The sequence below is a fragment of the Serinus canaria genome, chromosome 5 (genome assembly GCF_022539315.1).
Source record: "Serinus canaria isolate serCan28SL12 chromosome 5, serCan2020, whole genome shotgun sequence".
In the NCBI taxonomy this organism is placed as follows: Eukaryota; Metazoa; Chordata; class Aves; order Passeriformes; family Fringillidae; genus Serinus; species Serinus canaria.
In genome coordinates, this window is record NC_066319.1 from 36,762,213 (window position 1) to 36,790,187 (window position 27,975).

The following is a 27,975-nucleotide window of genomic DNA, read 5'->3' on the forward strand; positions in this document are numbered from 1 at the left end:
TTCAGTGTCACCCTACATGCAGCTGCATGGCACTGCACCCACCCCCTGCCTCCCTGGCCACAGTAAGACACAAGACTGAAGAGATTTGCACATGACCCAGTGTTTATTGACTCCTGTGACATTTTTTTTTAATAGCAACAGGAACACAAAATGTGATGTGTGGTAAAATTCTGCTAGGGGTTTCTACATGAATCCAATGCAAAGTGCCAGCATTGTTGACCAGCATACAACCTGACAAGAGAAGATGTAGTCATAACTCACTCTCAGATATCTGCTGGGAATACATCACAGTCAAAGTAGAACTAGTCATTTGCCTGCAAATAGACACATTTTCTTCTAGATGCAAGTGGTGTTAGAGCCAGCTATTTTGCAACAAGAAATACATATAATATATTCCAACATTTTAAAAAACACACAGGACTAAAACTGTTAAAAAATAGAAGGGGAAAAAAAGAGTGGAACTTTTTAGACACTATTTTGTAGAAGTCATTCTTCATAGACCCAAAAGAAACCTAGAGAAAAATATTTATTAGAGGCTACTTTGCTCAAAAGGCCAGTGCTCACAGGTTTAAGAATAAAAACAGTCTCTTGATTTTCAGCACTGTCTCCTGGCCTTTTTTCCTCCCTGCACAACAAAAACCTCCTGTTGAAAATTGCAGCTTAGTGGCTCTGCACATTTTTCCCATGCAGTTGAAAAGGCAACCATGTTTTTTAGAGCCATCAAAAACTTGCATGACATGACATGCATGTGCAGCATGAAACATCTTCACAGATATGAACAATAAAGGCACATTACCTAAAGATTAAAAAAAAAAAAAAACCTACCAGAATTTTTGGAGGATTCAAAGTTAAATACCTTAGAGAAAGCATTCCTTTTCACAACTGGCTGACAAGTGCTGTTTAGCTATTTGATTCAGTCTGCTATGAAGACAAAACACAAGGAAAAGGCCTCTTTGAAACACCCTCTCCATGTGTATGTCACTCATGACCAACACCCCCCTACACCCCACCCCCAATTAAACTACAGCTTCTTCAAGGAGATCATCCCACTGAAAACAGAGTAGAGATCTGAAACAGAGGACTGAGGAATTGGTTTCAAGCTCTCAGGCCCTCAATTTTTTTTGCACTTGATTACAAATGTTAATAAGGACAACACTCCCTGCCACAGAATCAAGGCTCTGTCTTCTGTATATGTAATATAGATGAAGAAGATATTCACAAAAAAGAAAATATCTATTTATTTACAATAAATGCAACTATACTGCTCCATGCTCCATTCACCACACGTATTGCTGACCACTGCAGAAACCTGATGGTACCAACAGTGATAACTAAAGTACCTTCCTTTTTCAGCCCTTACAGAAAGCTCTTCCCCTTCCACCACATTGTTTTTCCACTGTTCCAGGCTCCAGTAAGATGTATACTAACAATGCTTTCTAGTTCATTTTTAAGGTTACAGTTTCTAGATCAAAGCAGTATTTGCTCTGCTCTGATTTTCCTTCTTCTAAAATCATGGAAGAGTTTCAAATTTATGTGCCATTATTAACTTTGAAAAGGCGTATTCCATCACCTTTTCTAAATAGTAATGCTGTCTTTTCCAACACCTTTCATATTTCAAAGGATTACTCTCTCTCAAGGAAGAGCCCAAACTCTTTCAACTCCCACGTGAACATTTCAGAATGAGAATTTCAAGTTATCACTAAGTTTCCTTCAAGCCTCTGGTGGTACTTAGAAGCAATTGTAGTAGAATAATGTTTTTCTTAACATTAAAGGACATTTACCAGATTCTTTGTCTTTTTCTAGTCTTGAGTTGTAAGGATATTAATCACACATGTACCCTCATACTCCTCTCTTAGGGTGCACAGTGGTCAGGCCTATATGACCATAGCTGGATCTCTGGCAGAAGCCAGAGAGAATAAGGAGTTTCTTAGCACTGCTGTATTCATGGGCAGGCTGAAGGATGCTCAGCTTTTCTTTAAGACACAAAACTGCTTTTAAAAATACTCCATTTTCTAATATAATTTTTTATGCCATGAAAGTTACTTCTCTTCTGTCCTAGGCAGCTGTTACCTTTCTGTCACTGATATTTAATAGCTGCCATTGCCCACTACTTTTCCATTCCCCAGCTCAAGAGCAGCCCATCACAGCACAACAGTGCAGCAGAGCGGGGGGAAGCGGCGCAGGGGCCGGCGGTTCAGACACACCACCTTCACCAGCATGGACAGCTGGCACAGGAAAATATGGGACACTCAAGGGGGCATCTGTTTGGAACATTTAATAGGGTCTGACATATACACTGACAGCATGAGATAAAAATGAATGCAAGTGAGTGTATTAGGTTGAGAACAATCAGTGTGAGTGATAAATACATCCACTGCCAGATCCCAGCTTCATAAGAGCCATTCTGAACTGCATAGTAAGTGCTGGTTCTAGAAGTTTAGACAGATTGGGAACAGGTCACCAGTAACTCATTGAGTCTAGTAAGTTTAAAAAAAATAACGGAGGAAAAAAATGTGCGCTTTGCCACTGAATAACTCTGATCTCACAGCAGTAGTAGCTACCTGGCATTACAGATCAATTGAAACAGAATTGCAGTTTCATTCAAATTACATATGCATGCAAAATTAAAGTGTGTTCACTACGAATATGCAGCATAAAAATCAAGTCTAAGTTACCCATTATTTATCATATATTTGTCATACTGCCAGACATACTGCCATCTTTCAGAATCATATCTATGTCACACAGAACACAGAAGATGGAGAAGTAGCAAAGCAAACACTTCTCTACATATCCCTGGCCTTAAGGACCAATGCATTGTGTGCCATAGGCCTTTCAAGTTTACCAGATTTTTGTGAGAAAACAGCTGCTTTTCCAAACTGTGAAAATAGAAAACACACGACCCATCCTGCTCAAAACAGAAAAAAAATTGGTTTTATGAAGTGTGAACAGATGCATAACTACTTTCCCCTCGGTCCTGGGACAGAAAGGGCAGTACAGCTGCAGAGCTAGAATGTGCCTCTTGAAGAGCAAACAAAATCGAGAAAACGCAATGACTGTGCAGACAAACATCTGGGAAGTCATGTTTCTGAAGAGCTGAACCAATGCTCTGCACAGCAAAATGATGAACAATACATCAATAGGTCCATTTGGGACAGGCCATTAAATGCTCTACAAACATCCCATTTAATTTCCCATGTCAAATATCTCTCTGTGCCTGTCAGCAGTCTGCCTACTGATTTTAAACTTGCAAAGTTTCTTCCCATTTAACTAGAACTTTTTTTCCCCATAAAGTGCAAATAAGACTCAGTTTTTTACCACTAGTTCCAATGACCACTATCTTAGTTACAAGAGTGATCAAAGCTGAGCCACTACCACTAGGCTTGAGTATCACATACTCTTTTTTTTTTTTTTTAAACCCTGGTTATTTTTTCCAGCAAAAGGCAAAGAGTAAACAAGTCTTTCTTCTACCAGATGCAGCATGACAGGAGGCTCCCCTAAGTACCATCAGCATAAGATGCACGTGCTAGACACAACCAGTGCATACATGTGCATAAAAATGTTTTGCTCTTATTTGCTGGAAATTGAAGTCATCTTTGGGATCTTATTTCCTCACAAAGAGTTCATGAACAGTTGATTAGTCTTCATTAAGAGGTGCTTCTCTCTTCCTCGCATCTACATCAAGAAGAAAAAAAAGCCCAAGAAGTCGTTAAACCAGGGGGTTCTGACTGTATTCATCTTAAAACTCAGAAACAGAAAAAATTTGGTTTGTTCTCAATGGACAACACTTTCCATTTCAGAATCATGGCATGAATCCACTATGTGGACTGAACTGCTACATGATACCACGGCATGTTAACAAGGACAGTCCCACAAAGATCTTGTACATTTTTCATGTTCAAATTGAAGATGACACATGCAATATTTAAGTAGCCCAATAAACTCTGAGACCCCAGATCAGTGATACTTTTACCCTACTGCCTCTTGCCCCTTTTTCATGATCCTCTTTATGGGTGAAACCAGTATTTGCTTTGCTTACAAGCTAGAGAGATGACAACAGTCTGTTCTTAAAATCATTTGACTAATTACAACTTTGCCCAGCTGCACACATTTTTAAAAATATAAGTGCTCTCCATGCTGTATTTTGGAGAGGCAGCCCCTGAAGAACAGATCTTAAACTGCTCTGAGCAGCAACCTTTAGATCATGGTCCCAGCCAGGGTGTTGGAACACATCTGGATAACTCAGTCCTTGACTCATATGCCATTACCACAGCAGCAGTGCAAGTGTGGCTGCCACTAGAAAGCTGGGTCACCTCTTTGTAGGCTTCTGCCCTTGACTAATACAGAAGACCCTACTCATTCAGAACATTTAGAGAACACAATTATTAAACTGTCTGTGAAAGTCCAAACAGGGTACTAAACAGAATTTGGAGGAAGCAAAATGTATCTCCCAAATAACAGAAGAGTTGACTCCCTGTGATTGCAGTAGCCACCCAGGGTAGGAAAAAAAATCTCAGTCATTTGGGACTCAAATCAGAAGCTATCTCTCCCATTCTTCCCATTTTGTTCATCAGGGATTCTAGGGCCAGGCCTGAATCTCCTGTCACAACTTCTCCACTTTGCATAAAATAACTGACTAGCAATAACAGGAGAAAAAGCTTTCTAAAAATACATTACATATGCTTGTAGCTACAGAGCCACTTCTGGTCTATCTCTGACTTTAGAAATATCAAAATGCATTAAATTCCTTCTAGTGAACATGTGTAAAAAAAATCATACCAGTTAAGTTCCTGAACTTCTTTTTGGCTTCTGCTCTTTCTTCGGCATCAAAATACCACACGGTCATGGCATATCTATGAAAGAAAGAAATCTTGTATGTCTTTCCACTTTTGATATTAAAATACAGCACTGCACTTTTATGCTCATGGAGAAAGCAAAAACAAAACTGGATTAGTAGACTAAAAAAGTAGAATGAAAATGACACATCTTTATAGGCAAACACTGACAGCATTTTAGTGCATTTTAACAAGTCAGATTGAAATATAGGTGAGAATTTCTGCTGGAGGCACAAAAGAGAACACAGCCCCTGGTAACAGAGGGCAAAAGTAGCTTCCAGACCTTTGCATGTTTTTCTGTTCTGGGACGCCTGTAGGCAGCTTGGGGGCTGCCCTTTGTCACATCAGCTTTTCAGAGGCTGCTGACAGATGGTAGCCCCAACAATCCCTATAGTGTTACAAGGGCAAAAGAATAACCCAGCATCTCCCAGCTAAATAGCTATGCCCAGCTTGGAAGATTTCTCCTGTCAATGGTTAAGGGCCTTTTTTTCCAACACATGAGGAAATGTATCATTTGAGCTTGCTCCTCCTTACTTAATGAGAGAATTCCCTTTAACTCAAAGCCAGGAAATTCACTCAACATCTGTCTATTTTTTATGCACACGTATTTAAAAATGATGGCCATAATTCTGGATAAAAATACTGGTAGAAGAGATGCTCTGGGGTTTTTCCTAGCCAAAAACCAGTATTAAATATGCTACTTACCTGGTTGCATAAGAAGGCTGGACTTCATGTGGGTTCCTTCGATCTGACCAAAAAAAAAGTAATCGGTCAAAAATCGGCTCAACATCTGCTACATAGGACTTTCCCTCTGGGAATATTCGAAGAATTCCACCATGCAGCTGAAAGAAAAGGAAAGATTATTTTCTTGTACATACAAACACACATTCACATGAAAAATAACTTATTTCTCTCTCCTCCACACCTAACAAATGGGGAATAAACATCTAATGATAAACACGACACCTACGTGACAACACTGGAAAACCTCACTGTGTCTCTTGGCCACTCTGATTTTACCAGTTTGTAATGTTTCAGCTTAAGCTTCTGTCTAAAGCAAATGAACCAAGATAAAGGTAACACCAGCCCTGCAGCAAACACTGGGAAACTTCTGAGCTTCCAGTCACATTTCTAGAACCAGTAAATATCACAGAGCTGCTCCACCTGACCAGTCTGAGATCAGGCTCTCTGCCCAATAATTGTTAGATACTGCGCACAGTATTTCAGACACCATACCAGATCACTTAGGAGTTAAATTCTACACACCTCAGGAAGAGTCAAATCTGTTTTATTGTTAGATTTATAAAAATTCTCAAATGCATTATAGATCCCAGCCACCATTTTCCCTACTCATAACACAGCCTGGTTTCTCTACCATACAATTTCTGTCTTTCCACATGCTACGATTTTCAGGAAAAAGGTCTGGTGATCTGAACACACTCTAGAAACTTCAAAAGATGAAGATGAACCCTGCTTTCTCCTGCTGCTGTTAGAGTGCTCTTTGGAGACTTTAATGCTGCATCACAGAGTGCAGTGCAGCACCAACCTGATGTGGTACCTCCATGCCACATGCAGACCCCAGTGAGAAACTATTAAGCCAGGTTTAAAGCCACAGGGTTGCTTTCAAAGCCCAGAACTATTATACTCTTATATTGCATGTCCTCCAATATACACTTACATAAAATCACCATCACATCTACATAATCAGCTCCATCAGTGTCCTCCATTTCAGTTAGCTTTTCTTAGTGCTCACTTGGGTGCCTCCCCACTATTTGGATAAGGGTGCAATGCACAAAATAAACTGGATATTTCCATTTCCTCCCACATCTCCTTCATTTTATTACATTGAGATGTTTCACTGTCATATGCTTTGTAACAAGATATGCTTTTCTGCAACACTGCATTTTTCAATCACATTGCCTCTGTATCTGAACTCACTTACTGGGGTTCATAGTATTTACCTGTTTTTAAAGAGCATATTGGCCTAAAAAGAGGTTAGAGAAGCAAACAACATTGGACAATTTTCAAGTGATAACCCTCACGAATGGTTTGTGGTGCATTTACAACAACAGACTTGCAAAGAGACACCCTGCAATTTTACAAACTCTTCTTTTGCTTCTAATCTAAAGGTATGGCACATTCAAGGCTGACTTAACTGCCTTATAGTAATATAGGCAGAAACAAGAGTTCTATCCAGTCAAGAGACCCACTGGTGGAATCAAACCATGTTTGTTCCTCTTCCTAAGCTCCACTGCTTCATAAATAAGAAAAGGGAACTGCCTGAATAGCTTCTGCAGGTTAGCCTGAAGTATCAAGACTGATAAAGTCACAAATTTGGGCTCTCATTTTACTCTGCTCCCACAATTCTGTAGTGAACTGATTTCCTTTTTCTGCTGTTTCCTCTAAACAAAGTGTTAAGAGCATACAGGCCAGTGCTTACAGCTTTATCCTATAGCAACAAAACAGTATGTGTGTAGAATGGGAGAGAGGACAATAAGGAAACAGTTCACATTCTTACTTCCAATGCATTGCCAAAAACAGACAGGAAAAAAAAAAAAAAAAGAGATGAAGAATGGACCAGCAGCTCAGAAGTTCATCAGAGTTCACAGAAACAACAGACAGCTCCAAAGCTCTGTTTCCAAAGTAGTTTTTCCTTCTTTTTGTGCCTCAACCCCATGGCTTACTCACCTTGGAGTCCCAGTTCTTATTCAGGTAATAAATACAGGTGATGCAGCGCCCGTCACCATTTGGATTGTCCACATGACGAACATACCCAGTTCCATTTCCAGGATAGCAAGCAACCATAGCCTGAAATACACAGATTGTAAAACAGTTAATTCTACAAGATGCCTACCTTCAGTTTTATTTGCTAAGCATCCTCCCACCACCAGTTTGGCTCACTATTTTTCAAATGATCAATCCAAAACCTAGAGCAGACATCACCTGAAGGTATTTTTGCACAAACGTCTTTCACAGAACAGTTCAGCCAGTGTGAAACTCAAAACTGGAAAATAAATACCCTTATAATTCCCAATATATACACTAAAATAAAAGGAAAAAAAAAAGTGAAACTAGAGCACTAGTATGCTATGGTACAAGCTTGTTATAAGCTACGTGACTTTGAGGCAGTTTCAGCTGAAATTTGCTTGGGTTTCTACAGATAAGCAGTCATTACAAAACGGATTTTCCAGTCATAATGAAAGTAGAAAGCAATCCCAGGAAGCCATGCTTTACTACCACCATCCTCCTCTATTCATATCTTCTAGTTATTGTCATATACACCCTTGTGTGCAACTCAAAGTGAGTGGTCCCCAGGAGGTGTTGGTAAAACTCCATAGAGCAAAGTGTGCAAAAAGCTGCAACTCCTTTGTGCTGTGTTTGCACAGGGCAGTGCATGTTTGCTTTCATGGACTGAGCCACAGAACTAACCAAACAGCTTTCAAAGCATTTCTTTCTTTGATCATCTTCCGACTTGCTGATACAATCACTTAATTTATGGTTTAAATTTCACCTTGAATGATCAGATAAGCCTAACATGAATTACTCCAAACCACATGGCAATCAACAGGTCTTAAAAGGTTTTTATAGCAAAACCATATTAAACTTAGTTGACTTAATTAGCAGCCTAAGCAGAATGCAGACAAGAGCAGGTGAGACTGCTGGTAGAGTACTAGATCTTTGTCTCACTCACTCATCACTCTTGGGGCTACTTGGAATCGATACCAATCACCCCTAAAGCTCTTGCAATAGGAGTCTTGTTCCCACTCCCCTGACATCTCCAGATTGCTTGCCAGCAATTAGCAGCAAGAGTGATGGGAAATGATGGACTAAATTCAGCTGGAAAACTGCAGATAGTGTTCAGATGTGGTTTCCACAATTATCACTCCTCAATCTGTGTCTGTGCTCCCATAAACAAGTTGTGCAGGAAGCACACCATAGGCTCAAGTTCAGCTCACTGTCCACCAGGATGAGCTGAGGGTTACCCTGGGGAGCAGAGCTTCTGGAAGCCCCCAACCCGTACTTCTGCAAGGGGCTCTTCCTTCCCAGGGCAGGAGTCAGATCTGCCCATGTTTAATTTCATAAGGCTCCTGTTGGCCTGTTTCCCCAGTCTATCTGGTTTCCTTTTCATGCCCCCAAGGGCATCAACTGGTCCCTCTCAGTTTGGTGTCTTCTGCACACTTGAAGAGCGCACTCTGCCATCTGTTTCAGGTTACTGATAAATAAGGGTGTTAAACACAACAGGTCCCATGACAGATCCCTGTGGTGCCCCATTTGGTAGCAGCCTCCAGGTATTGGAGGTCTGATGGACCATGACCCTCCAAGTCCAACCATCCAATCAGTTTCTTTACCTACCTATTTTTCTATCCTTTCAGACAATAAAACCCTAACTTCACATAACAGTATTTTACATGCCACAGAATGAGGATATGATTATGCACCATTTGCATGACCTGCTCCAATGATCAGATATGCACAATTTATTATGTAATTGATAGCTGGAGATTGACAGTATTGCTTTACTAAGAACTTTCTATCTAGGAACCCCAGAATTCCTGTTTTCTTCATCCAAGCACATGTGAAAGGCATGCTGTTCTCATGGAACATGACCAGGTACAGTATAGCACATGCTGGTTTAATCAATAAGGAAATTTTACTGTGCCAACAAACGCCAGCACAGAAAAAAAAAGCTACTGCCAACCAGCACAGTGGATCCCTTGAACCCTCTGCTACCTAGAACAGAACCTATCCACAGGAGTCAGCCATGTATTAATTAACCTTCCTCCCCACAACAAGCACCAGAACAGTACCTGAAGGCAGCAGTAAGTCAGTGGGGCCCGCTCCCCACACCTCAGGCCAAAGGTGCCTAGAGACTACTGGCCTGCAGGGTCAGGACACTATGCTAAACAAAAGCAAGTACTTTTAATTCCAAGTAATAAGCCCTCTTCCATCACACCTAGCAGATAGGTAGATGCTTTGCTGTAGGTCCTATCTGCTCTGTTGTCATTCTTCTGTTACAAATGGCTCCAGAGCTGCACTACATTTCACTATTAGCCTGATAACAGCAGTAAGGGCCAGTCTACAGCATAGTGCCCAAAACATGTTAAGGGCGTAAGTCTGGTGGAAACCACAAGTCAGCTGTATCTGCAATGTAATAATGGTCTGAGGAAGCTGGGCCCTCACTGGTGAGGATAACCCAGTTTGTTTCCCCATCCCAGTTACTAGCACAGCACCTAATGCAGGGGCACCCTTCATGCATCCCTCATGCAGTGAGCTGCATCAGGTCTAGCAACTAAAGGAGTAACCTTTTGTAAAACAGGATCTTCATACACTGGGAAACATGACCCTGGTGCCCCTGAAGCTACTCCATCACTCCCCTCCTCAACTGAGCAGGGAAAGAAAGTGTAATGAAAGGCTCATGGGTTCATAAGGATAGGAAGAGATCACCCAACAGTAACTGTCCCAGGCAGGACAGACTAGACCTGGGGAAACTAATTTATTGCCAGTCAAATCAGAGTAAGATGGTGAGAAATAAAACCAAACCTTAAGACACCTTCCCCCAACCCGTCCCTTCCTCCCAAGCTCAACTTCAGTCCCAAGTTCTCTACTTGGCCAGCAGTGGGTCTATCTTGTAGCATTGGCTCTGTCGGAGACGGGAGAAGCCTCTCACAGCTTCTCACAAAAAACCCTGATGGCTCTCAGCTACCAAAACCTTGCCCTGCAAACCCAGCCCACCCTGAGAGCCGAGAGTTCCAAGGAGACAGGGCAGCGATTCCGACCGTGGGGCGGGGAGGAGGGCAGTGCTGGAGCTGGGTGTGGCACAGCTGTGCCAGGGCCAGGGGCACCTGCAGTGCCAGCTCAGCCCAGCCCTGCTCACCATACCAGGGGATGATTACAGGCTCTCGGACCAGCAGTACCTCGTTTTTAAGTTGATGTACAACACAAAATTATGGTGGCTTAAGTCTCTCTTCAGAGAGTAAACTTGACTCCAAGATTACTGAACTGCCTAAAAATCAGTCCAGTATTACTACTGTTTTTAATGCCACAAACAAAAAGCTACTGAGCTGCAGACTGAAGGGCAGATCCTGAAAGGGATTTAGGTGCTTTATTTACTATGGAAATCTAGGCAAAAGGCCAGAGTTTCCCCTGGCCTCCCACACATAATATGTTCTCTTAGAACATGTGCTTTGTCTCCAGCATTGATGCATAATTTATTTATTTACAGCGTGCACCTTTTGCAACTGCAACACTCCATCCCTGGAGATTAAGTGGAACAATTCCCACAGAATCCTAAAGCGTGGGCCACACTATAGCTTAATTTTCAGAAAAGCAAAGAGAAAAAAAGTTTTCTAGTAGCAGCAGCAAAAGAAGAAAAGCAGAAGTGAAATATCCTTTTTCCTGGCACAGCGAATATTTGAATGAAACCTTAAACAATGAAGGGAAATCATTCTGGTCCTCCTAGAGACTGTTGAAACGATATCAAGCTTTATCAGAGCAATGGCTGGAGCAGCTCCAGAGCAGATCAAGCTGGCCTCAGCAGGGATTCCAGCTGTTAGCAGTACTTTTGGATTCATTTAAAGCAAACAAGAAACAGGAGATGAGATGCGTGACCCAGACTTAATTTAGGTAATTTGAACACTGGTATCTGCCAGTTTAGTTCACAGTCCAGCTACAAAAGCCAGAGGCTCGATAACAATAATCAAACCATTTACCAGGTGTGCACATGTAGTGTTAGTAAAAAAACGTTTCCTACACTTTTGGCTATTGTGTCCAGAAGAGCACACTCCATTTTGGGAAACAACTACTCTCTTCATTAACGATCTCCAAACCTAAACTAATCAAACTTACTGTAGCAGGCAGTAATGAGCAGGAATGTACCTAACCTTTTCTTTTCCAATACAATCTATTACAATGGCTGTTGGTTGGCTTAACTTCCCAGTGTAAGCACTCAGAAAATTTCTGCAACACTCCCCTTTTTTAAGTTAAGAAAAAAAGAGTTTGTCTTTCTCAACAGCTGAATAGTTAAAAACTGATATCCAGATGCATGCCTCTGGAGTCACACACACCACCATATGAAGACCAATGCTCTAGTAGTCTAGTCAACAGTCATAAATTAAACCCTACAAAACTTGGAAAATGAAAAATCATCAAGACTAAAGCTCCTCCCCTCTTATTTTCAGGGATGATAGCTTTCCCAAGAGGGTGCAAATCAACCACAAGTTAAACAAGCAGCACCTACCTAACTACAAGCAGCTTTAGCAAGGACCTAGGAATCGTCAGTAAATTCCACATTGCACAGAAGCTTGCAAAAATAAGTTATCTATCATTCAGTCTAAGTATTACACTCAAGTCAGCCAGAAAATCTGCAAGTCAAACTGCAAGACACTAGTAAAGTCTGAAGGCAGATAAAAAACAACTGTTCCATTGAGAGGATTTTTCCCCACCTCCCAGTGCTTCTAGCAAGCAGAAAAACAAATTCTCTTAGCTGATGGCCAGGATCATGCTGTGAGACACAGTTTACAAAATAAGGAGTGCTAGAGCAGCCTGATACTTGTAACAACATTTTAGAAAATATCTCAGATAGAATATGCTTGTAAGTGGAAACAGTGCTTAATAGGAAGCAGTGGTGACACCAGGTCAGAAGGTCACAAATTTCAGCCCAATATGTGGTTCTCAGGTCTGAACTTGAGGGCAAACAAAAATCAGTTTTGACCAGTCCTCTAGGGTATTAGGACCACCAGGATTCACTTGATTGTCTTAGTTTCGAACGTTTATTGTACTCATCCTGATTCCAGTTTATTGTGCTCATCCTGATTCCAGTTCAGTCTTTACATCCAGAAAGGGGAAAGCACCCAGCATGCTCTACATTAAAAGAACATGAGTAGTCTGACATTTCATGATCAAAGGCAGGAGATGGCTTGCTGACATACAAACACTACGGGGTATTTCTTAAGTAATTTCTTACTGCACCCAATTGCACCCAAGTGTTTTGTGCTGCATAGTTTATAATGGTTAAGTCTAAAATATTCATGAACATTATTAGTTTGTTTGAATTTATGAAAGTTAAGATATTCAACTACTATACTGAAGCATGAACTGGGAACATTGGTCTAACTTAATATTCTATAGAGACAGGAAGGAACAGAGGGAAAAAAATTACGTTGAAACGCCAAAACAAATCAGAGACAAATCAGAGCTTAGTGCCTGTAGGAAAGGCAATCACCAGTTCCAAGATGGAGTAAAATTCTGCTCACTTCAGCCAAGCAACATATGAAATGGGCTTCAGTGGCATTTTTCTCATATTGCACGAGAAACTGGTCCCTCATTTCCTCACCATAACTTGGTTTCCAGTCTTCAATCAAAGTATTACTTGTAACTGTGTAAAAAAATCCTGTTTCCATGGATAGCACTTTCACCAGGTGATCTGGTCCTTGCTTCTTGCTTATATGCAAGACTGATCATTAGATTCAGGTCTTCCAGGAGCTGAAACCTCATCTCTCCTTTCTTACTTTTTAATCTTTTGCATGCACCACAGCTTGCTTGTTGCTTAGAGGTACATAAAAGGCCTTTTTAAAGAATTTTTTGAGAAACAACCCAAGGGTGGAAATTGTGGGAAAGACTATTCTCATCTGCAGGAAGAGGATGTCAAGACAGTGGTTTATTTTTGCTTACCAACCAAAAATCTTTTATTACCTGATAATATTCTGATTACTGTACGATGGAAAGCTGTTCCTGCTTGTTAAATTTCTTTTAAAAACTAAGGGTAGAAAAAATAGAACTACCCATGAAAGCTCTGTTCATGGATCCATGCCACACAGCTGTTGATGATTGGCATGTTATCTAGTTGTAGCTCAAGGAGCCTCTAATAAGCCCTCAAATCTTATGGAAGGTGTCTGTAAGGAAACCAGATCACAGACTGATGCTGCTTTAAAAATGAGCTGTTAAATGAATCTATGATGGAGCTTAAGAAGCTTTCCTAATGATTGGCAACAAAATTTAGTTTTTAATAGCCTATTAATATGAAGGACTGTTTCAGCCTGTGACTACTTTTTTTTTTCTTAACAGAACACACACTTAGAAATAAATCTGGATGCCCTTCAAGTTTAAGCTGGCTGCCAGAGCAGTGCCACTGTGAACTGGGAAGGCAGGACACAGCTGTGCCTCATGTGGGCAGCAGCCATCTGCAACTGCCAAGAGAAGAGGGAGCATTTGGGGACCAGCCTTTGGAGACAGCAGGGAGCTCTGCTGAGCTGTTCCCATTGCTGGATACTTCCTGGGATCCTACAGGATCCTAAAGTCAAGGGACAATTCAGAAACTCTGAAAGGATCTGACCATGGAAGAAGTTCTCCAGGTTTCCAAGGGCAAGACACTTCCAAGCATTCATCTACCACTGTATACTGTCTACATTGCTCACATTTTTTTAAAAAGCCAAGGAAACTAACACTGCTTTCAGACCACCACCCAAATTTTCTGTATTCAGCCTCTGGTCACAGCGAGGAGAAAACAGAACACCGAAAGTGAAGGAAACAAAACCGAAACTGCCATAGGATCACAACTGGTCCTTGCAATGAGCATCTTTGTCTGTTGTAGTAATTAAAAGAATTAACTTCCTTACTTGTGTGCTTAATTAATCTACATAAGCCTATGTGCATGTCAATTAACACTTTTCTCCAGTACTCCGAGTGCTTCTCTGGTCTTCTGCAAAGGCAGTATCAGACAAGATTTTTATTTTACATCCTCCTCTGACCCAAAACCACGCTTTGGTGGGTGTTGTTAGCGGCTCGCTGTGCCTCGCACGCACACAGCGGCAGCGCCGCTCCAGAGGCGATCAGCGCCGTGAAGAGCCGGCACAGCATCACGGCGGGACCCGGCATTCAAAAGGCTATTGCCAGTGAATTAGTTCAGTCAAGGATATTCAGATTAAGTCTCCAATTAGCAGCTGTAAACATGCGCAGTGCATCGATGTATCAATAAGGGCTGTTCAGTTGAGAGAGACCGCCCGCCCCTGCGCCTCGGAGGGCTGGCTGGGGGCCAGCGGGATGATGGCTTAACGACAGTGCTACGTGCGGAGCGTGAGGCCATCGGCCATCGAAGGCAAACTTCGCTCCAGAGCGCGCTTCAGACACAGCCTGCGGAGGGAACGGGGAAACCCACACGGGCTGCGAGCACACAGGCGCTCACGGCTCTTCTCGGCTCTCCTTCTGACTGGGCTGTCCCTCCCTCCTGCGCTGCAAACACAGGCACAGAGGCTTATCTCCCACACTTAAAGAAAAATGACGTCTAATTACATTTACAATTATTTTTGCCTTTCGCCGAAGCCCTCTTTCATCACCCAGAAAACTCTTTCAGTCCTTTCCTCTCCCCAAAGAGCCAAACCTGGCCAAGCTGCACTAATGAGAAAGCATCCCAAGCAATTGATGCAGATGGAGAAAGCATCCCCTGTAATGAGCCCTGGGGGACATCGTGACAAGAACCACCCCCGCAGAAAGGCAAACTCATAAATAAGTGCAAGCTCATTAAGGAAATCTGTAAGGACTGTCCCTGTATGTTCAGTTTCTCAGCGGGGAATAAAAGCCCGGTAACCAGCACACACATCCTCTGAGGAACATTCCTCATCTGTGCAGTAGAAAGAATCTCACAGTTCCTGAAATATTCCAGCCTTTCATTTTTCATCAGCAAGTCAGACCTTTTCAGTTCTGCTACTAGTCCACCCAGAGGATTACACCACCTTTTTTTTTGTTTGTCTGTTTGCAACATTTAAATAACTTCATATTTTGATGCTCTTGTGGTTGCACTAATAAAGGTCAGGAAAGACAGCCACAACATAGGCAAACTTTTGCTGCTGTTGGAGCTGCCTGAGCTGACAACATCCTTTTCTTTTTATTACCCATTTATTTTTAGCCTGTGGGCACAGGGCAAGTGAGCAACAGAGCCCACCAGACTTTTATCAGCTCACATTCGGTATGCAGCCCTTTTAACACTTCCCACGAGCTCATCAGGGGCAGCCCTGGACATGCTGGCAGGCAGAGGTGATGAGCCCTCACCTTGAAGCACGTGTGCCAAGGGAACAGGAGGTCCCAGCTGCCAAGAACAGTCCTGCCTTGAGGCCACCACCCAGGACGCCTCTTGTGACCCCACATGATCCCGCCACACCAGAGGCAGCACCACACTGGGGGAGATGTTTTCCTTTGCCCCCTCTGGCTCAGTGAAAAACGCCCTTCACTGCCAGAGAGGAACGCAGGGTTCAGAGAAGCACCACCACACTTGGCAGGTACCCCAAATATGCCTCAAGGGTCCTCCCTGTCAGAGCCATCTGGGCTCCTGAGGCTGCTAAGACATCACTGTGCTGCATAAACAGAGAGATCAACGTTCTTAAATGCTTGTTATCACAGCAGTAAAACCAAATTAATGCTAATTGATGAGACCAGTTATCTCCTATGTTCATTTTGGAAGGAAGCCATCTCACTCACTACCCACATATCTTTTCCTCACCCATACCTTTAGAGAGGATCTGCCTAGATAACAGTATCCTGCATAAGATTTTGAATGAATAATTAAGTGTAAAACCCATTAAAATTATCTATAACAAATTACCATCAGAAATCATTTCTACTATGGTTCAATAATATGTAGTCTTTACCTCGAAGGCTTTGACTGCACATTAAGTTGTACTGTTGTGTCTACACGTGCACTTTACAACAGTGTAATCTCTCAGTTAAAGAGGACAGATGTGTATTCAGTGACACACCATCCTTCCGTGCAGGAAGGGAAACAAGATATTCAGATTCAAGGGAAATTTGTAATAATAAAACTGTACACCTGTTCTAAAGCAAACCAATAAAATGTATTGGTAAAAAAAAAAAACAAATAAATCTTCTTAAGTGTTTTAGTGTCTTCCCTCTCCACCATGTACACATGGTGTCTATACCACAGTGGTACTTACACCACTATGTGTAGACAGACACTCGGCAACTCTGAGCAAAGCAAGCATGTACAGACAGACATGCACACACCAAAACTGACTGCCAGCCTTACACCTGCATGTCTCAAAGATACTCACAAAAGCTCTCATCTCCTGAACAAGGAAATCTGCTCCTTAACCCAGCTGTGGACAACATTCGATTCTGGATTTGAACACGGGCTGCTGAATTCCCACTTCCCTTTGTCCACTGGTCAAGTGTCTCCAGTGGATTTATGCTGCCACCACCTGACAGAAGAGACCAACCCTAAAGGCCCGCTGTGTTGTGGCCATTGACACAGACTTGGACTCTCCTGCTGGGGCAGTGGCCCTGCACAGGGACACATCCATGCCTGACAGGTTTCAGCCTGCTCACACCTGCTGCTCTGCTTTGCTGCAGTCCCCTCTGGAACCTTACCCAGTCATTCCCACCACCACAACTCACAGAAGCAGCACCCCACCCCTTAGGAGATTTCCCAAGGCCCACTTCAGGACTGAGTCTTAGAGCAATAATCTTCTATGGCATCTAAGGTAGTTTTTGCAGGAAGCACTGCAACTGTTGAGCACAGGAGGCAGTCTCTCTGGTGTGACTTCAGGATGTTTCCTGAGGATGCAGAAAGCCTGGAGTGTACTTTCTGGCTCACTTCCCTCCTTCTTCCTCTTCCTCTCCATAATCTTTCTTCTAGCAGCCACTGTGACAAGAGCAGTATGTACTCAGAGCCACCACAGGGGAAGCCAAGGCTGAGCCAAGCTGGAGGTTGGACAGAGGCTGCTCTCTCAGGGTGCCAGCTGCTTGGGCAGCCAGAGCCCTCATCCCTGTCTCTTCTCTGGGATGGAGATGAGAGATAGTGGCTGCACAGACATGATGGGCTGTGGTAAGAGCAGGGGTAAGAAACCACCTGGTGGGGGTCCTGCTGCTGGCTTTGCTAGAAATATGGGGTACAAATGCATCTCTGTGGTGGGAAACACAGAGGGGGAAGGCAGGACAGATACTTGAGGGGAAGGCAGAGCTATAGGGTTACATATGCCCTTTCAGTGTGAGGGTCAAATAGGTACTGTGTCTGCCTGTAGCTCTGGTCAGCATTGGCACAGCTAGTGCCTTTTCTAACTGCAGCCAAAACATTGTGCTAATACAGCTTATAACTAGCAGCAGTAGCTTCTACAGATGGTAAGTAGTGAAAGATGCTTTTAACCAAGTGCCAGCAAAGAAAAAAAATTGTTTCAGTTGCAGACATCCAAGTGTAAAGAAACAAACAAAAAAATCACGTCAACTACATTTTTACCCTTGCCAAGAAATTATCAGTGCAAATGTGAGACTGCACTGAGCCTTTACATCACCAGTTAAACATCAAGTTATGCACTCAGATATCTTGGTAAAATGCACAACTTGGAGACTTCAGTGTCTGACCATCATGAAATGCTGAATTACACCAAATTTGGCAATGAGGACCAGAGTCCACAAATCCTCTCACTGCTCCTTCATGAGGAGGAAGTCTGTAAAACAGTGAACCAGGCAGTGACCCTTCCTGTTGGCTTGCTTCAGAGACACCATGCACGTGCTCCACACAGCAGATGACAGAGGGTGAGTTAACTTACTTAGGTGGAAATATTAGTGAATTTTGTCAAGAACAGAGTTATCAATACATTCGGGGGACTCTCTCCTGTTTGTGCACATCTACTTATATGGCATGGCTTTTGTGTTAACAGCAGGACATGTTAGAGCATTTATGGTGAAGCTTCTCCTTTTTCCACTTTTCAAGCCACATCTACCAGATTTCCCGTGGGAAATCAGAAGGGGAGGGTGCATTTACAAATACAATCTTCAGCAGCAAGCACAACACCCTAGCACTGTTACCAACCCAGGCACAGATGACACTTTTTCCCCCTTCTGCCACTTCTTTAATATCTTCTCTTTCAAATTCTCCTGGTTCTTCTCTACTTTTTCTATCCACATGGTCCAGTGAGGGGCTATGCAAGAAGCTTTCTTCACTCCCTGGAGTTCCAAGGCAGTCAGGAAGCTCCATGCCAACCACAAAGCCCACTGTTCTTCCACCCCAGGCTTTTCCCATTCCACATGGCATTCCTCACCACACACTGCCTTATCACTTTGCATTACTGGAATAGGTGCTACTGTTGATGGCATTAAGACAAGTTTGCCATAAGACAATCAGTTGCAAAGATCAGATAAAAATCATAACTACTATCTGTTTCATCACTTGAGGCTCCTTGCTGCCTCCCAGGAGACCACATAAAAGATGACCGGCATTTCAAATGCAAGAAAAAAAGTTATACAAACACCAGGGATGGCACAAGATACACAACTTTTCCTGAAGTTTTCTAAACATAGTCTAGCATAGTCTAAGCCAAGCACCAGAATACATGCTTGAAGTCCCATTGATCTGAAAGTGCCTTTAAGAAATAGTAGTTAAGTGAATTGCTGAACTGGAGCCAAAATTTTAAAAACATTTATCTTATCACTTTGTATAAAAAATTACAGTGCAAGAGCACATAAGCAATGACTAATTATATTATGACTTACAGACAGGAAAAATGCAGACATATATCTTGTTTGGATTTTCAGGTCCAGAAAGAAAGTACAGAAAACAGACTATTTATTTTGACCAAAGGATTCACATGAGCTAGACAGACACAAGACTCAGAATGGGTATCTTTTTTTGCTACAAAGCAGGATACAATTTCCTGATGTTTGGCAAATGACAGGGCTACTCTGCCATTTCCAACTGCAAAGCTTTGGACAAACTGTGCTGTTTCCAGTCCGTGCAGATAGAGTGCTATGCTGTACTCCTGCCATTTAGACTACTCATTTTTATCTGGTGGCTAAACATGAACATTTATTAAGTCTCCACGGAACCACTATGGTCAGCAAAAATCTCTTTGATTACTTTATTTGTGAAAAATCAGAGCAACAAGTAGGTTGTTTAATCAACTGCTTTCTATTAAGTGCTTTTCATGTTGGCACCAAGTTTATTCACCTACTAATCTTATCAAAGCACAATGTCAAGAGAAAAATGACTGTAGGGGGAAAAGCTCCTGTCACTGAGAGATACTAGATGCAGATGTGTGAGTGATGGAGGGGAAACAGAGCTTACAGCTCTCTCCAAATCATTCACAGGAATGATCACGAGTGGTGTGCTGATGGGATGACGTGTCTGTGAACAGTTTAAACAGTAGGAGATAGATGATTTACTTGGCATGGGCCTCCTTCATGGTCTTATTTCACCTCACTGACTGAACTGAGAGACCTTCTTGCTTTTCTGACCAACTCTGTAGCATCTTTTCAAAGAAATAACAGGTCTAAACCAATTTGTTACATAGTGTTATGCAGCAGTCAAAATCTTCTGTCAAGCCCCACCAAGTTCTGCACCACTGCATCAGTTATTCACCCTGGAGCCCACCACAGCAGCCATCAGCCATAGGCACAGGAACCAGAAGCAGTTTCCAAAACACCTCTTCCAAGAGCTCCTCTGCTAATAAACATTACCAATAAAGCCTTTTCACAGAAGCTTAGGGAGATGTGTTGTTGGCAGCTTTCTAACAATGTTGTCTCAGTCTTCAGCTTTGTGACAGAAGGATCACAGTCATGACAAATCCAAGCCAAGGCTTTAAATTCCCTCAAGCTGGTATGCACACATCCTCCTTTATAGAGGTAAAACCAGTAACACTTCCTTCTAGGCTTTCCTTCCCAATCTCCTCATTCTCTCAAGCCATCCACTGCAAGATGGGTGAGTGCTATGGGGCCTGCTGGTGCCAAGGGACCACTTGCTCCCAGCCTGCTACACAATGAGAAAACTCAATCCAATTGCAAGAGGAGCAGAAAAAAGTGAATACCTCAAAGAAACAAAAAAGAAGAAAGTACCTTGGCTTAGTAAGAGTCATCTTGAAACATCTGAGAAAGTATTGATCTCTTCCAAGTGTATTGAGTTTGTTCAGGAAACATCAAAAATTCCTCTAATTAAAAATGCATACATGCTTGGATCATTGGACCTCCTCCCTCTCTCACCCCTTCCACACACAAAAGGGAAAGATCTGTAATACTGTTCCACCACCACCTCAGGAAAAAAAAAAAATCTGTGCAATATGGAAAAGGATAATTCCAGGTAATAAATCAAGCAAATTTCTCAAGAAGCAACATGCAAGATAAGTCTGTATTACATTAAGCCACCACCCAGATAAATTTGGAAGTCAGAGAAAGAACAGTTTATTGTGAAATCAAATAAAGACATTGGGATTAACACAGCTGGACTCTTTAATGCAAAGCAACAGGCCACTTTTACTGCATACCTCCTCTACTGCATCAGTGTTATAAGAATCAATGTCCATTTTAACATGCACTGCTATTAGCAATGAACTGTATGAAATGGACTGAATTATTCATTAACAATTACCTTGGGAAAAGGCACACAAATATTAATAGCAAGGATCATTAGGAAGAAATTCTTTGCAGAAAGGGTGATTTGATATTGGAATGGGCTGCCCAGGAAGGAGGTAGAGTCACTGTCCCTGGGGGCAATTGGATGTGGCACTAGTGCCATGGTCTAATTGACATGGTGGTGTTCAGTCACAGCATGGACTCAGTGACCTCAGAGGTCTTTTCCAAACTAATTGATTCTGTGATTCCATAGCCAGCTCTCCTCCCTCCCAAAATGCAAGCTCAGCAGGACAGGGCACTGAACTCTGAATCTTGTCATTTCCCCAGTGGCTTTCCCAAGGATACTGCACCTTGTGATGCCACACACACTTCCCCATGAGTACAAAGGACAAACACTCCCATACACAGAGGCCTTGATGCCACCTGTATTACAGTCACACCGGCAGTCAGTGAGCAATGGGTCCTCACAGAAAAGCCAACTGAGTGGCATGTACTTGTTTGGGGCTTGCAAGTGATCAAGCTTTCGGCCAGCACACCACTAAGGAACCTCTGCAAGTCCCTGGCATTAAGAGCTGGCATGGTAGCAGTAAGAACTGCTACTAGAGCTGCCACAGCAGTGAATAAGTTACTGCAGAAAATGCATGACCAATATATGAAAGATTGTGGAAAACTTCACTGCTTTGTCACCATTGTGTAACACCAGAGTCTAGCAAGACTCACTAAGATCTGCTGGACTGTAAAACTACGGACAACAAAAAAAAAATTTGCCCTGATGCCATAAACACATGCACAAACGCAGGATAAACAGACCATTCATATCTTTACATTGCCTGAGAGCACTGACATTTGCCTGCACTTGTAGGATTAACCACCTTCTGCCTTTCTCTGGGACTATGGCTGTAAAGCACATGGAAAGGCTCCTGGCACAGTGTGATAAAAGTCACTGAGTGGATACAGACTTTTCTGGCAAAAGGGGGAAAGGAGGACCGAGAGAAGCCACCTGGCAGCCAAAGGCCCTGGTGTCACACACACTGAAGGCAACAGGTTTTTGCCACTGCCTACCATGAAATAAGTTTGCCAGTGCACTACAGTCAGGTTTTTAAGAGTGATGCTACGTAACAGCTACTGAATTCAAGCTGCTTGCAACTTCAACGCCTGAATATTAACTCAAAACACCATTCTCTAGAGGCTTCCCATGCTTCTGAACCCACCTGCAGACACGTCCATCACTGTCTGTAAAATATTGATCCATTTCTCCAATACCCTGTCCCTGGTGAAAGGAGAATTTATCGAAACGATTCTCCAAGTGCCTCTTTCAGAGAAGTAGTTCTTTTGAAAGTTTCAAAAGTCATTGAGAATAATTTGATGAAGAACAAAAACAAGTGTTAATATGCCCAAGTTTATACTCATCTGATTGTCAAGTAAAAATTATACATTCCTGTGTATAATTAACTAGGCTAACTAATCTTGCTTGACAAACACAGATATAAACATCAGTTTTGACACTGAGCCAAAGCAACTACACTAGGATCTGTGCCAATGCTGAATTCTTTGGTCTCATATCATAAAATGACTTGTCTGTTGTATTTACAGTTCCAGTGGCTCTGGACTCTGCCGGCAGCTGGCCAGAAGAACAGATTTGAACTTGTGCATTATGGCAGAACATGTGCATTTGATTAGAAGAAAGAAATTATGCATATTTCTTCTGGATGGTGGTATTCATCAGACGTCCCATTGTAAACTAATTGTAAGGCATGTTGCTACCCAAGTATCAAAAATACTTTGTAAGTACAATAAGCCAGTATATCTCAAGGGGCAGTACTGCTCTTCAGCCTACTATAGAGTTTTCTGTTATCTCACTCTTCAAATCAGTACCTCAAATCAGAAAATTCAGCATGTCACTGTGTTTTAATTGCAAAGGATAGAATTTGAATGTTATAGAACAGCACTTTTCTTTCTTCATATATAAATGCAAAAATACCTTACCTCCTTACCGGAGTCATAAGGGACTTTGTAAAACTACTGCTGTGACATCTCATCCATTTCTTCCCTCAGGAACAGAAATCTTGGTAACAACCTGCTAGGCAGACCATATTTCAAAACCTAGCTAGGAGCACCCCATCATGTGATAGGCAGAAGAACCCACTCTGGTTTCCAGCAAACACTAGCTAGGAACTGCTACCACAAAAGACCTACTTCTACTGTGACCATTACAGAGGGTCCACCAGGGTGGGATGAACAGGGCAGTGTTATGGCAACAAGCAGAGAAAGCAAGTTTTTGAGAAGGTTCACATCCCATAATGACTTCTAAATTAACTAGTCTTACATTGAGAACACTTTTTTTTAACTTCAGGCCATAGACTTGGCACTGAATGTGAGCAGTTCTGTTCTGAGCTGAAAACATCAGTCACAGGCTTCCTTCAGCACAGAGCAGCTCTTAAGATTATGAATTATTGCTTTATTTTCAACCCAGCAGGACTCACTGGTGTCCAGCAGGTGCAAGATGGGCTCAAGGTCCCCAGTGGCAGCCCTGACATGGATTTCAGCCCTTGGTGGTACCCAAGAGGGTGTCTGTGACTCAGAGCAGGCGAGGTGCAGAGTCCACTCAGAGCACAACCCCACCAGTTCAAAGTACCTTCCAGCCTCGCCGTGAGGACCAGCGCAGCACTGGCAGCGCGTCAAGCGCTGACTCAGCTGAGGTACCCAGGGCAGCAGGCACCGATGGCATTGCTCTGCCCAGCCATGGGAGAGCTGGCTTCTCCAGCAGAGGCAAAATGAGAAAAGGGCAGTACCACAGCCTCTTAGCAGCAGATGAATTACGCAGACACCCCTCTGCAAACACAGCTTTAACATTTCCACACACCAGCCTGGTTCCTGCCATACTCTGTCCCCTACCTCCTCACATCAGGGACTTCCAAGTTCCCCCAGGCTCTGCAGAGTCTCCTAAAAAAACCCCTCCAAAGACACTCCACCCACCACCAAAACATTTCTGAAGTCTTGAAGGAGAAATTTATAGTACAGTGTTTTCCTACAGGGCACCCCCTTCAAGCCCCTGCAAATGCCAGTTAACCCCAAGAAAGAACTTTGGGACCTGGAAAGTCAGAAGCTGCAGCACATCACCCTTTCACCTGCAGTCCCTGGAGCATCACCTGATCCAGAGGGAACTCTGGGTGATTGGCCTCACAGACAAAGTTGCAGCTTTGCTTCTGACCTGAAACACCCACCAGCTTTTCTCCACCAAGTAAAGCTCCAGCAGAGTAATGACAGGTCCTCAAAAACAGAGTGACTTCTGTCCTCAGGCCAGAACATCCCTCTGAACAAGGACATCAATCTTCTCACTCTGAGAAAGACTGAACTTGGGTCAGTCATGCCTCAGTGATGTCCTTATTCATTTACTTACTAAAAAAGGGGAACCATTCCATTATCTTACTAGAAAATGGAGACCAGTTGACGAGAATGCAAAAGCCAACAAGCAGTGCATTGGGTCCATCAACCTTTAACCATGCTTTGATCATTTAACCAGCCAGTATTTTAAAATACAACTTACACCAAAGATATATTTGTATCTCTGATCTGCAAAGATGGAAGGTTACATCTCATGATCAGCCCTCAAATGTCAGCCAGCAGCTCCTATTGAATATCCAGCACCCTTGAAAATTTTACTTCTGTTCATTCTCTTTGATGCAATCTTAAGTCTCTTGAAAATCATTTGGAAACAGCACAATCCTAACTAAATTATTTCTCTCATTTAGCTGAAAGGAAAATTTCCTTTATTGGAAAAAAGTTGTTCAGGACTTATGTTTGTGTAGCTACAAAAATATGAAGCACTTCACACTAAACTGACATAATCTGACATAAATTCATTTACTAGGCAAATCTCTCACCTTCTGCCAAGACTTTGGCTGAAGACTAAAGTCATACTACTTCTTAAAAGTATAAACCTTTAAATAATGATGGGCTGATATGACATAAGTACATTTTCATGACATATTGAGTTAACATGTACCTAAAGGCTTACATTTTAAACAAACTGTTCTGAACTCTTAGTTCTGAGTAATATCTATATCCCAAAACAATAAATTACAACAGCACACGTCCCACAAAGATGTTCTGGTCCAGTTGCCCATGAACACACCGCATCCCCACAAAGGTTAAGCTGTGAGTTTTGTGGGCATTCATTTACATGCATAAACCATCAGATAAAATAAAAATACAGTGAATTTAAATTTGGGATTTGTGTGTATGCATTCATAAGACTTCAGATGATAAGCAGAATGGGAAGATTTATGATGGAAGAGAAATGTCTTAAACCGATGTGGGAACCTGCATGCACTGTAGTAATCAGTTGTTAGTCACAGGAATAATCTTCCTGCTGAAGGCATCCCACATCTCAGTTACAGACAGCAGCTGCTATTCCAGGGCCTCACACACCCATGGTACTTCTTATTATAACAAGGAGATTGGTTACTATTACCGTCTGATGAAAATTTCTGTGCATTTGGTTTTACAAACAGCATTGAGATATTGAGTCCCTTTCAGTCCTGGACTGTTGTGCAGCACGTCCACGCACTTTTTGGAGTCTGACAACTTTCACATTAAAGCACAAGAGCCAGAAGTCTTTCTTCGTTGTAAATAGCTTGCTGCCTAATTATAAAACAAGTTCTGTTCTATTTTTTATTAGTATTTGTACAAGAATGCCTTTAAATGATGCCTCATCTCTACAACCCAAAGTCACTGCCCAAAACACCAACATCCTTCATTCATCCAGCTGATTCGTTTTACAAATACCTTGTAAAAAGGCTGGACAGCCTCCTTTCACTCCATCCAACTTTTAAGTAACACCCACCCCTACAAACACCCCTTTAGCCAGAAATGCACTTTCAGTAGTAAACAGGTAAACAGAAATCATCCCGAGAAAGGATGGGGACGACCTTAAAGGTGTGCCAAGGCAGGATGGTTATTTATGCCCCCTAATACAAGGCTCTCAACAGGAATAAGTAAAATCCAGTCTACCCATATTTTAAAACATCCCTCCCCAAGCTTTAACTGAATTGATGATCAGTAATTCAATGGAGCTAAGAGTAAGGAACTTTTATTATTCCTACTACTGTGTGTAAATGTGAGGGGGTGAATGCACAGGTTTCAGTGTGTTCCCAAGCAACTGGTAAACATCACTGTTCTTTTTTCTTCATTTTTCACGAGGGAATTGCAGTACCACTCATACATGCCCTTAGTCCAGTGCAACTTAGGATCAAGAGAAATGCCTAATTTCTCCCTATTGTCATTTTTTAAATGTTTCATTGTTTTTGTTTCTGGCATATCTCTAAAAGCAGTGGACCTTATAAAAATGTATTATGTCAAGTCAGAAATTAGGATGTTTTCAGAATTAAGGACAACAAAGTAAACTTAGTTCCAAGTTAGTTCACTTTGCCGTAGCAAAACAGATAAGGAAAGAAAAGACAAGTTATCCCACACTAATGTCATTGCAAGTGCAAATAAACTTCATAGGGAAAGAAACTAATAATACAAGTGTCCCCTCCATTTCTGAGAAAGCCTAGAAAAAAAACAACTTATCTCTTTAAAACAAAAGTTTGCCGTGCTCAAACTAATAAACAACATCCCGTATTCTGTGCATACTCAATGCAGTAACGATAACCTCTTCAGCTGCAGAAAAGCGACAAGAGTTGGTACCGCGAAAACAGGATAATAAATGGGCGAAAACATCCAAACATTCAGATCGGAGCCGGGTACGTTCGCAGGGAGAGGGCGGAGAGCTTGCTCCCCCGCGAAACGTAGTCAAGGTTAGACATTTTTGGTGGGGTACGCCCCGCAGTGGTCCCCCCTGTCCTCACCTGCGGTGATCACAACCAGAAGCGGGGTGCAGCCGGCTGCAGCCCCACCGCGAGAAGCGATGCAGCATCCGGGACGGCTGCGAAGTGACGGCCGGTGTCAGACAGGTGTAAAGGCAAGGGACCGGACAGGGTCCGACAGCCGAAAAGCTCGGCGAAAACGCAGCAAGGGGAGGACAGCCTCCTTTCACTCCATCCAACTCCGCGAGGAGCCGCCCCGGAGCGCCGCTGGCACCGGCGGGGCGAGGGACCCGCAGGGGGCGGCCCGGCTTCCAGCGGGACCCCCGCACCCGGCGGCACGGGCTGGAGAGCGGCTGCTGTCACGGGAGTCCCGCAGGCAGGGACGGTGCCTCCGCCACCAGGGGCGGTGCTGCGGGACAGCCCCGGGGACTGCCCGAGCCACAGGCACCGCCGACAGGGCGGACGCGCCACGGGCGAGTGCCCGTGGAAAGTTTCGGGCAGGTCCCACCGGCAGCTGCGAGGCGGGTCGGGCCGGCTGGGAGCCGGTGTCGGCGGGCGGATAGGATGTCGGGGCCCCGCGGACCTTTACCTTGGATCGCTCTTTCACGTAGTACTTGCCGAGCCGGCTCCCGCAGTACATCACCAGCCGGTCTATCAGCGTGAGGAGAAAGTTGATAGCCTCGCAGCCCTCCTCCGTGCCTCCGATCCACTTGATCTGGTCGCCGCGGAGGTGCCGCTTGGCGACACCGCGGCTGGGGCCGGCCAGCTGCCCGTCAGCCAGCTCCCCGTCGCGGTGCATCCGCTTCACCCGCTCCAGCACGCAGTCCCCCACCACCTCCCCCAAGAAGTTGTCCAGGTAGCAGAAGCCGATGTCGTGCAAGCAGGGCACGACGTACTCCAGGGCGATTCTCTCCAGGTCCAGCCTCATGATGTGCCCCAGCGGCATGGCGCGGCGGGGACGGGCGCGCCGCTGCTCCGCCGGT

General features: G+C 43.3%; 1 protein-coding gene across 1 annotated transcript; it reads right to left on the reverse strand.

Moving 5' to 3' along the window:
* Positions 1 to 76: 76 nt before the first annotated feature.
* EGLN3 (egl-9 family hypoxia inducible factor 3) lies at positions 77 to 27,975 on the reverse strand. Its single transcript, XM_009101921.4, has 5 exons — positions 27,582 to 27,975; positions 7,524 to 7,643; positions 5,541 to 5,677; positions 4,780 to 4,853; positions 77 to 3,675 (listed from the first exon to the last, which is right to left on the reverse strand). Exons 1-5 carry the CDS (start codon positions 27,936 to 27,938, stop codon positions 3,638 to 3,640), a joined length of 726 nt encoding a protein of 241 aa, XP_009100169.2. The 5' UTR covers positions 27,939 to 27,975; the 3' UTR covers positions 77 to 3,637.

Excerpts from the sequence above, each read along its gene's own strand:
- EGLN3 (XM_009101921.4), bottom strand. The coding sequence starts at position 27,938 with ATGCCGCTGGGGCACATCATGAGGCTGGACCTGGAGAGAATCGCCCTG. Across the intron at positions 7,644-27,581 it reads ACGTGAAAGAGCGATCCAAG|GCTATGGTTGCTTGCTATCC; the intron begins GTAAAGGTCCGC and ends TGTGTATTTCAG. Across the intron at positions 5,678-7,523 it reads ATAAGAACTGGGACTCCAAG|CTGCATGGTGGAATTCTTCG; the intron begins GTGAGTAAGCCA and ends CTTTTCTTTCAG.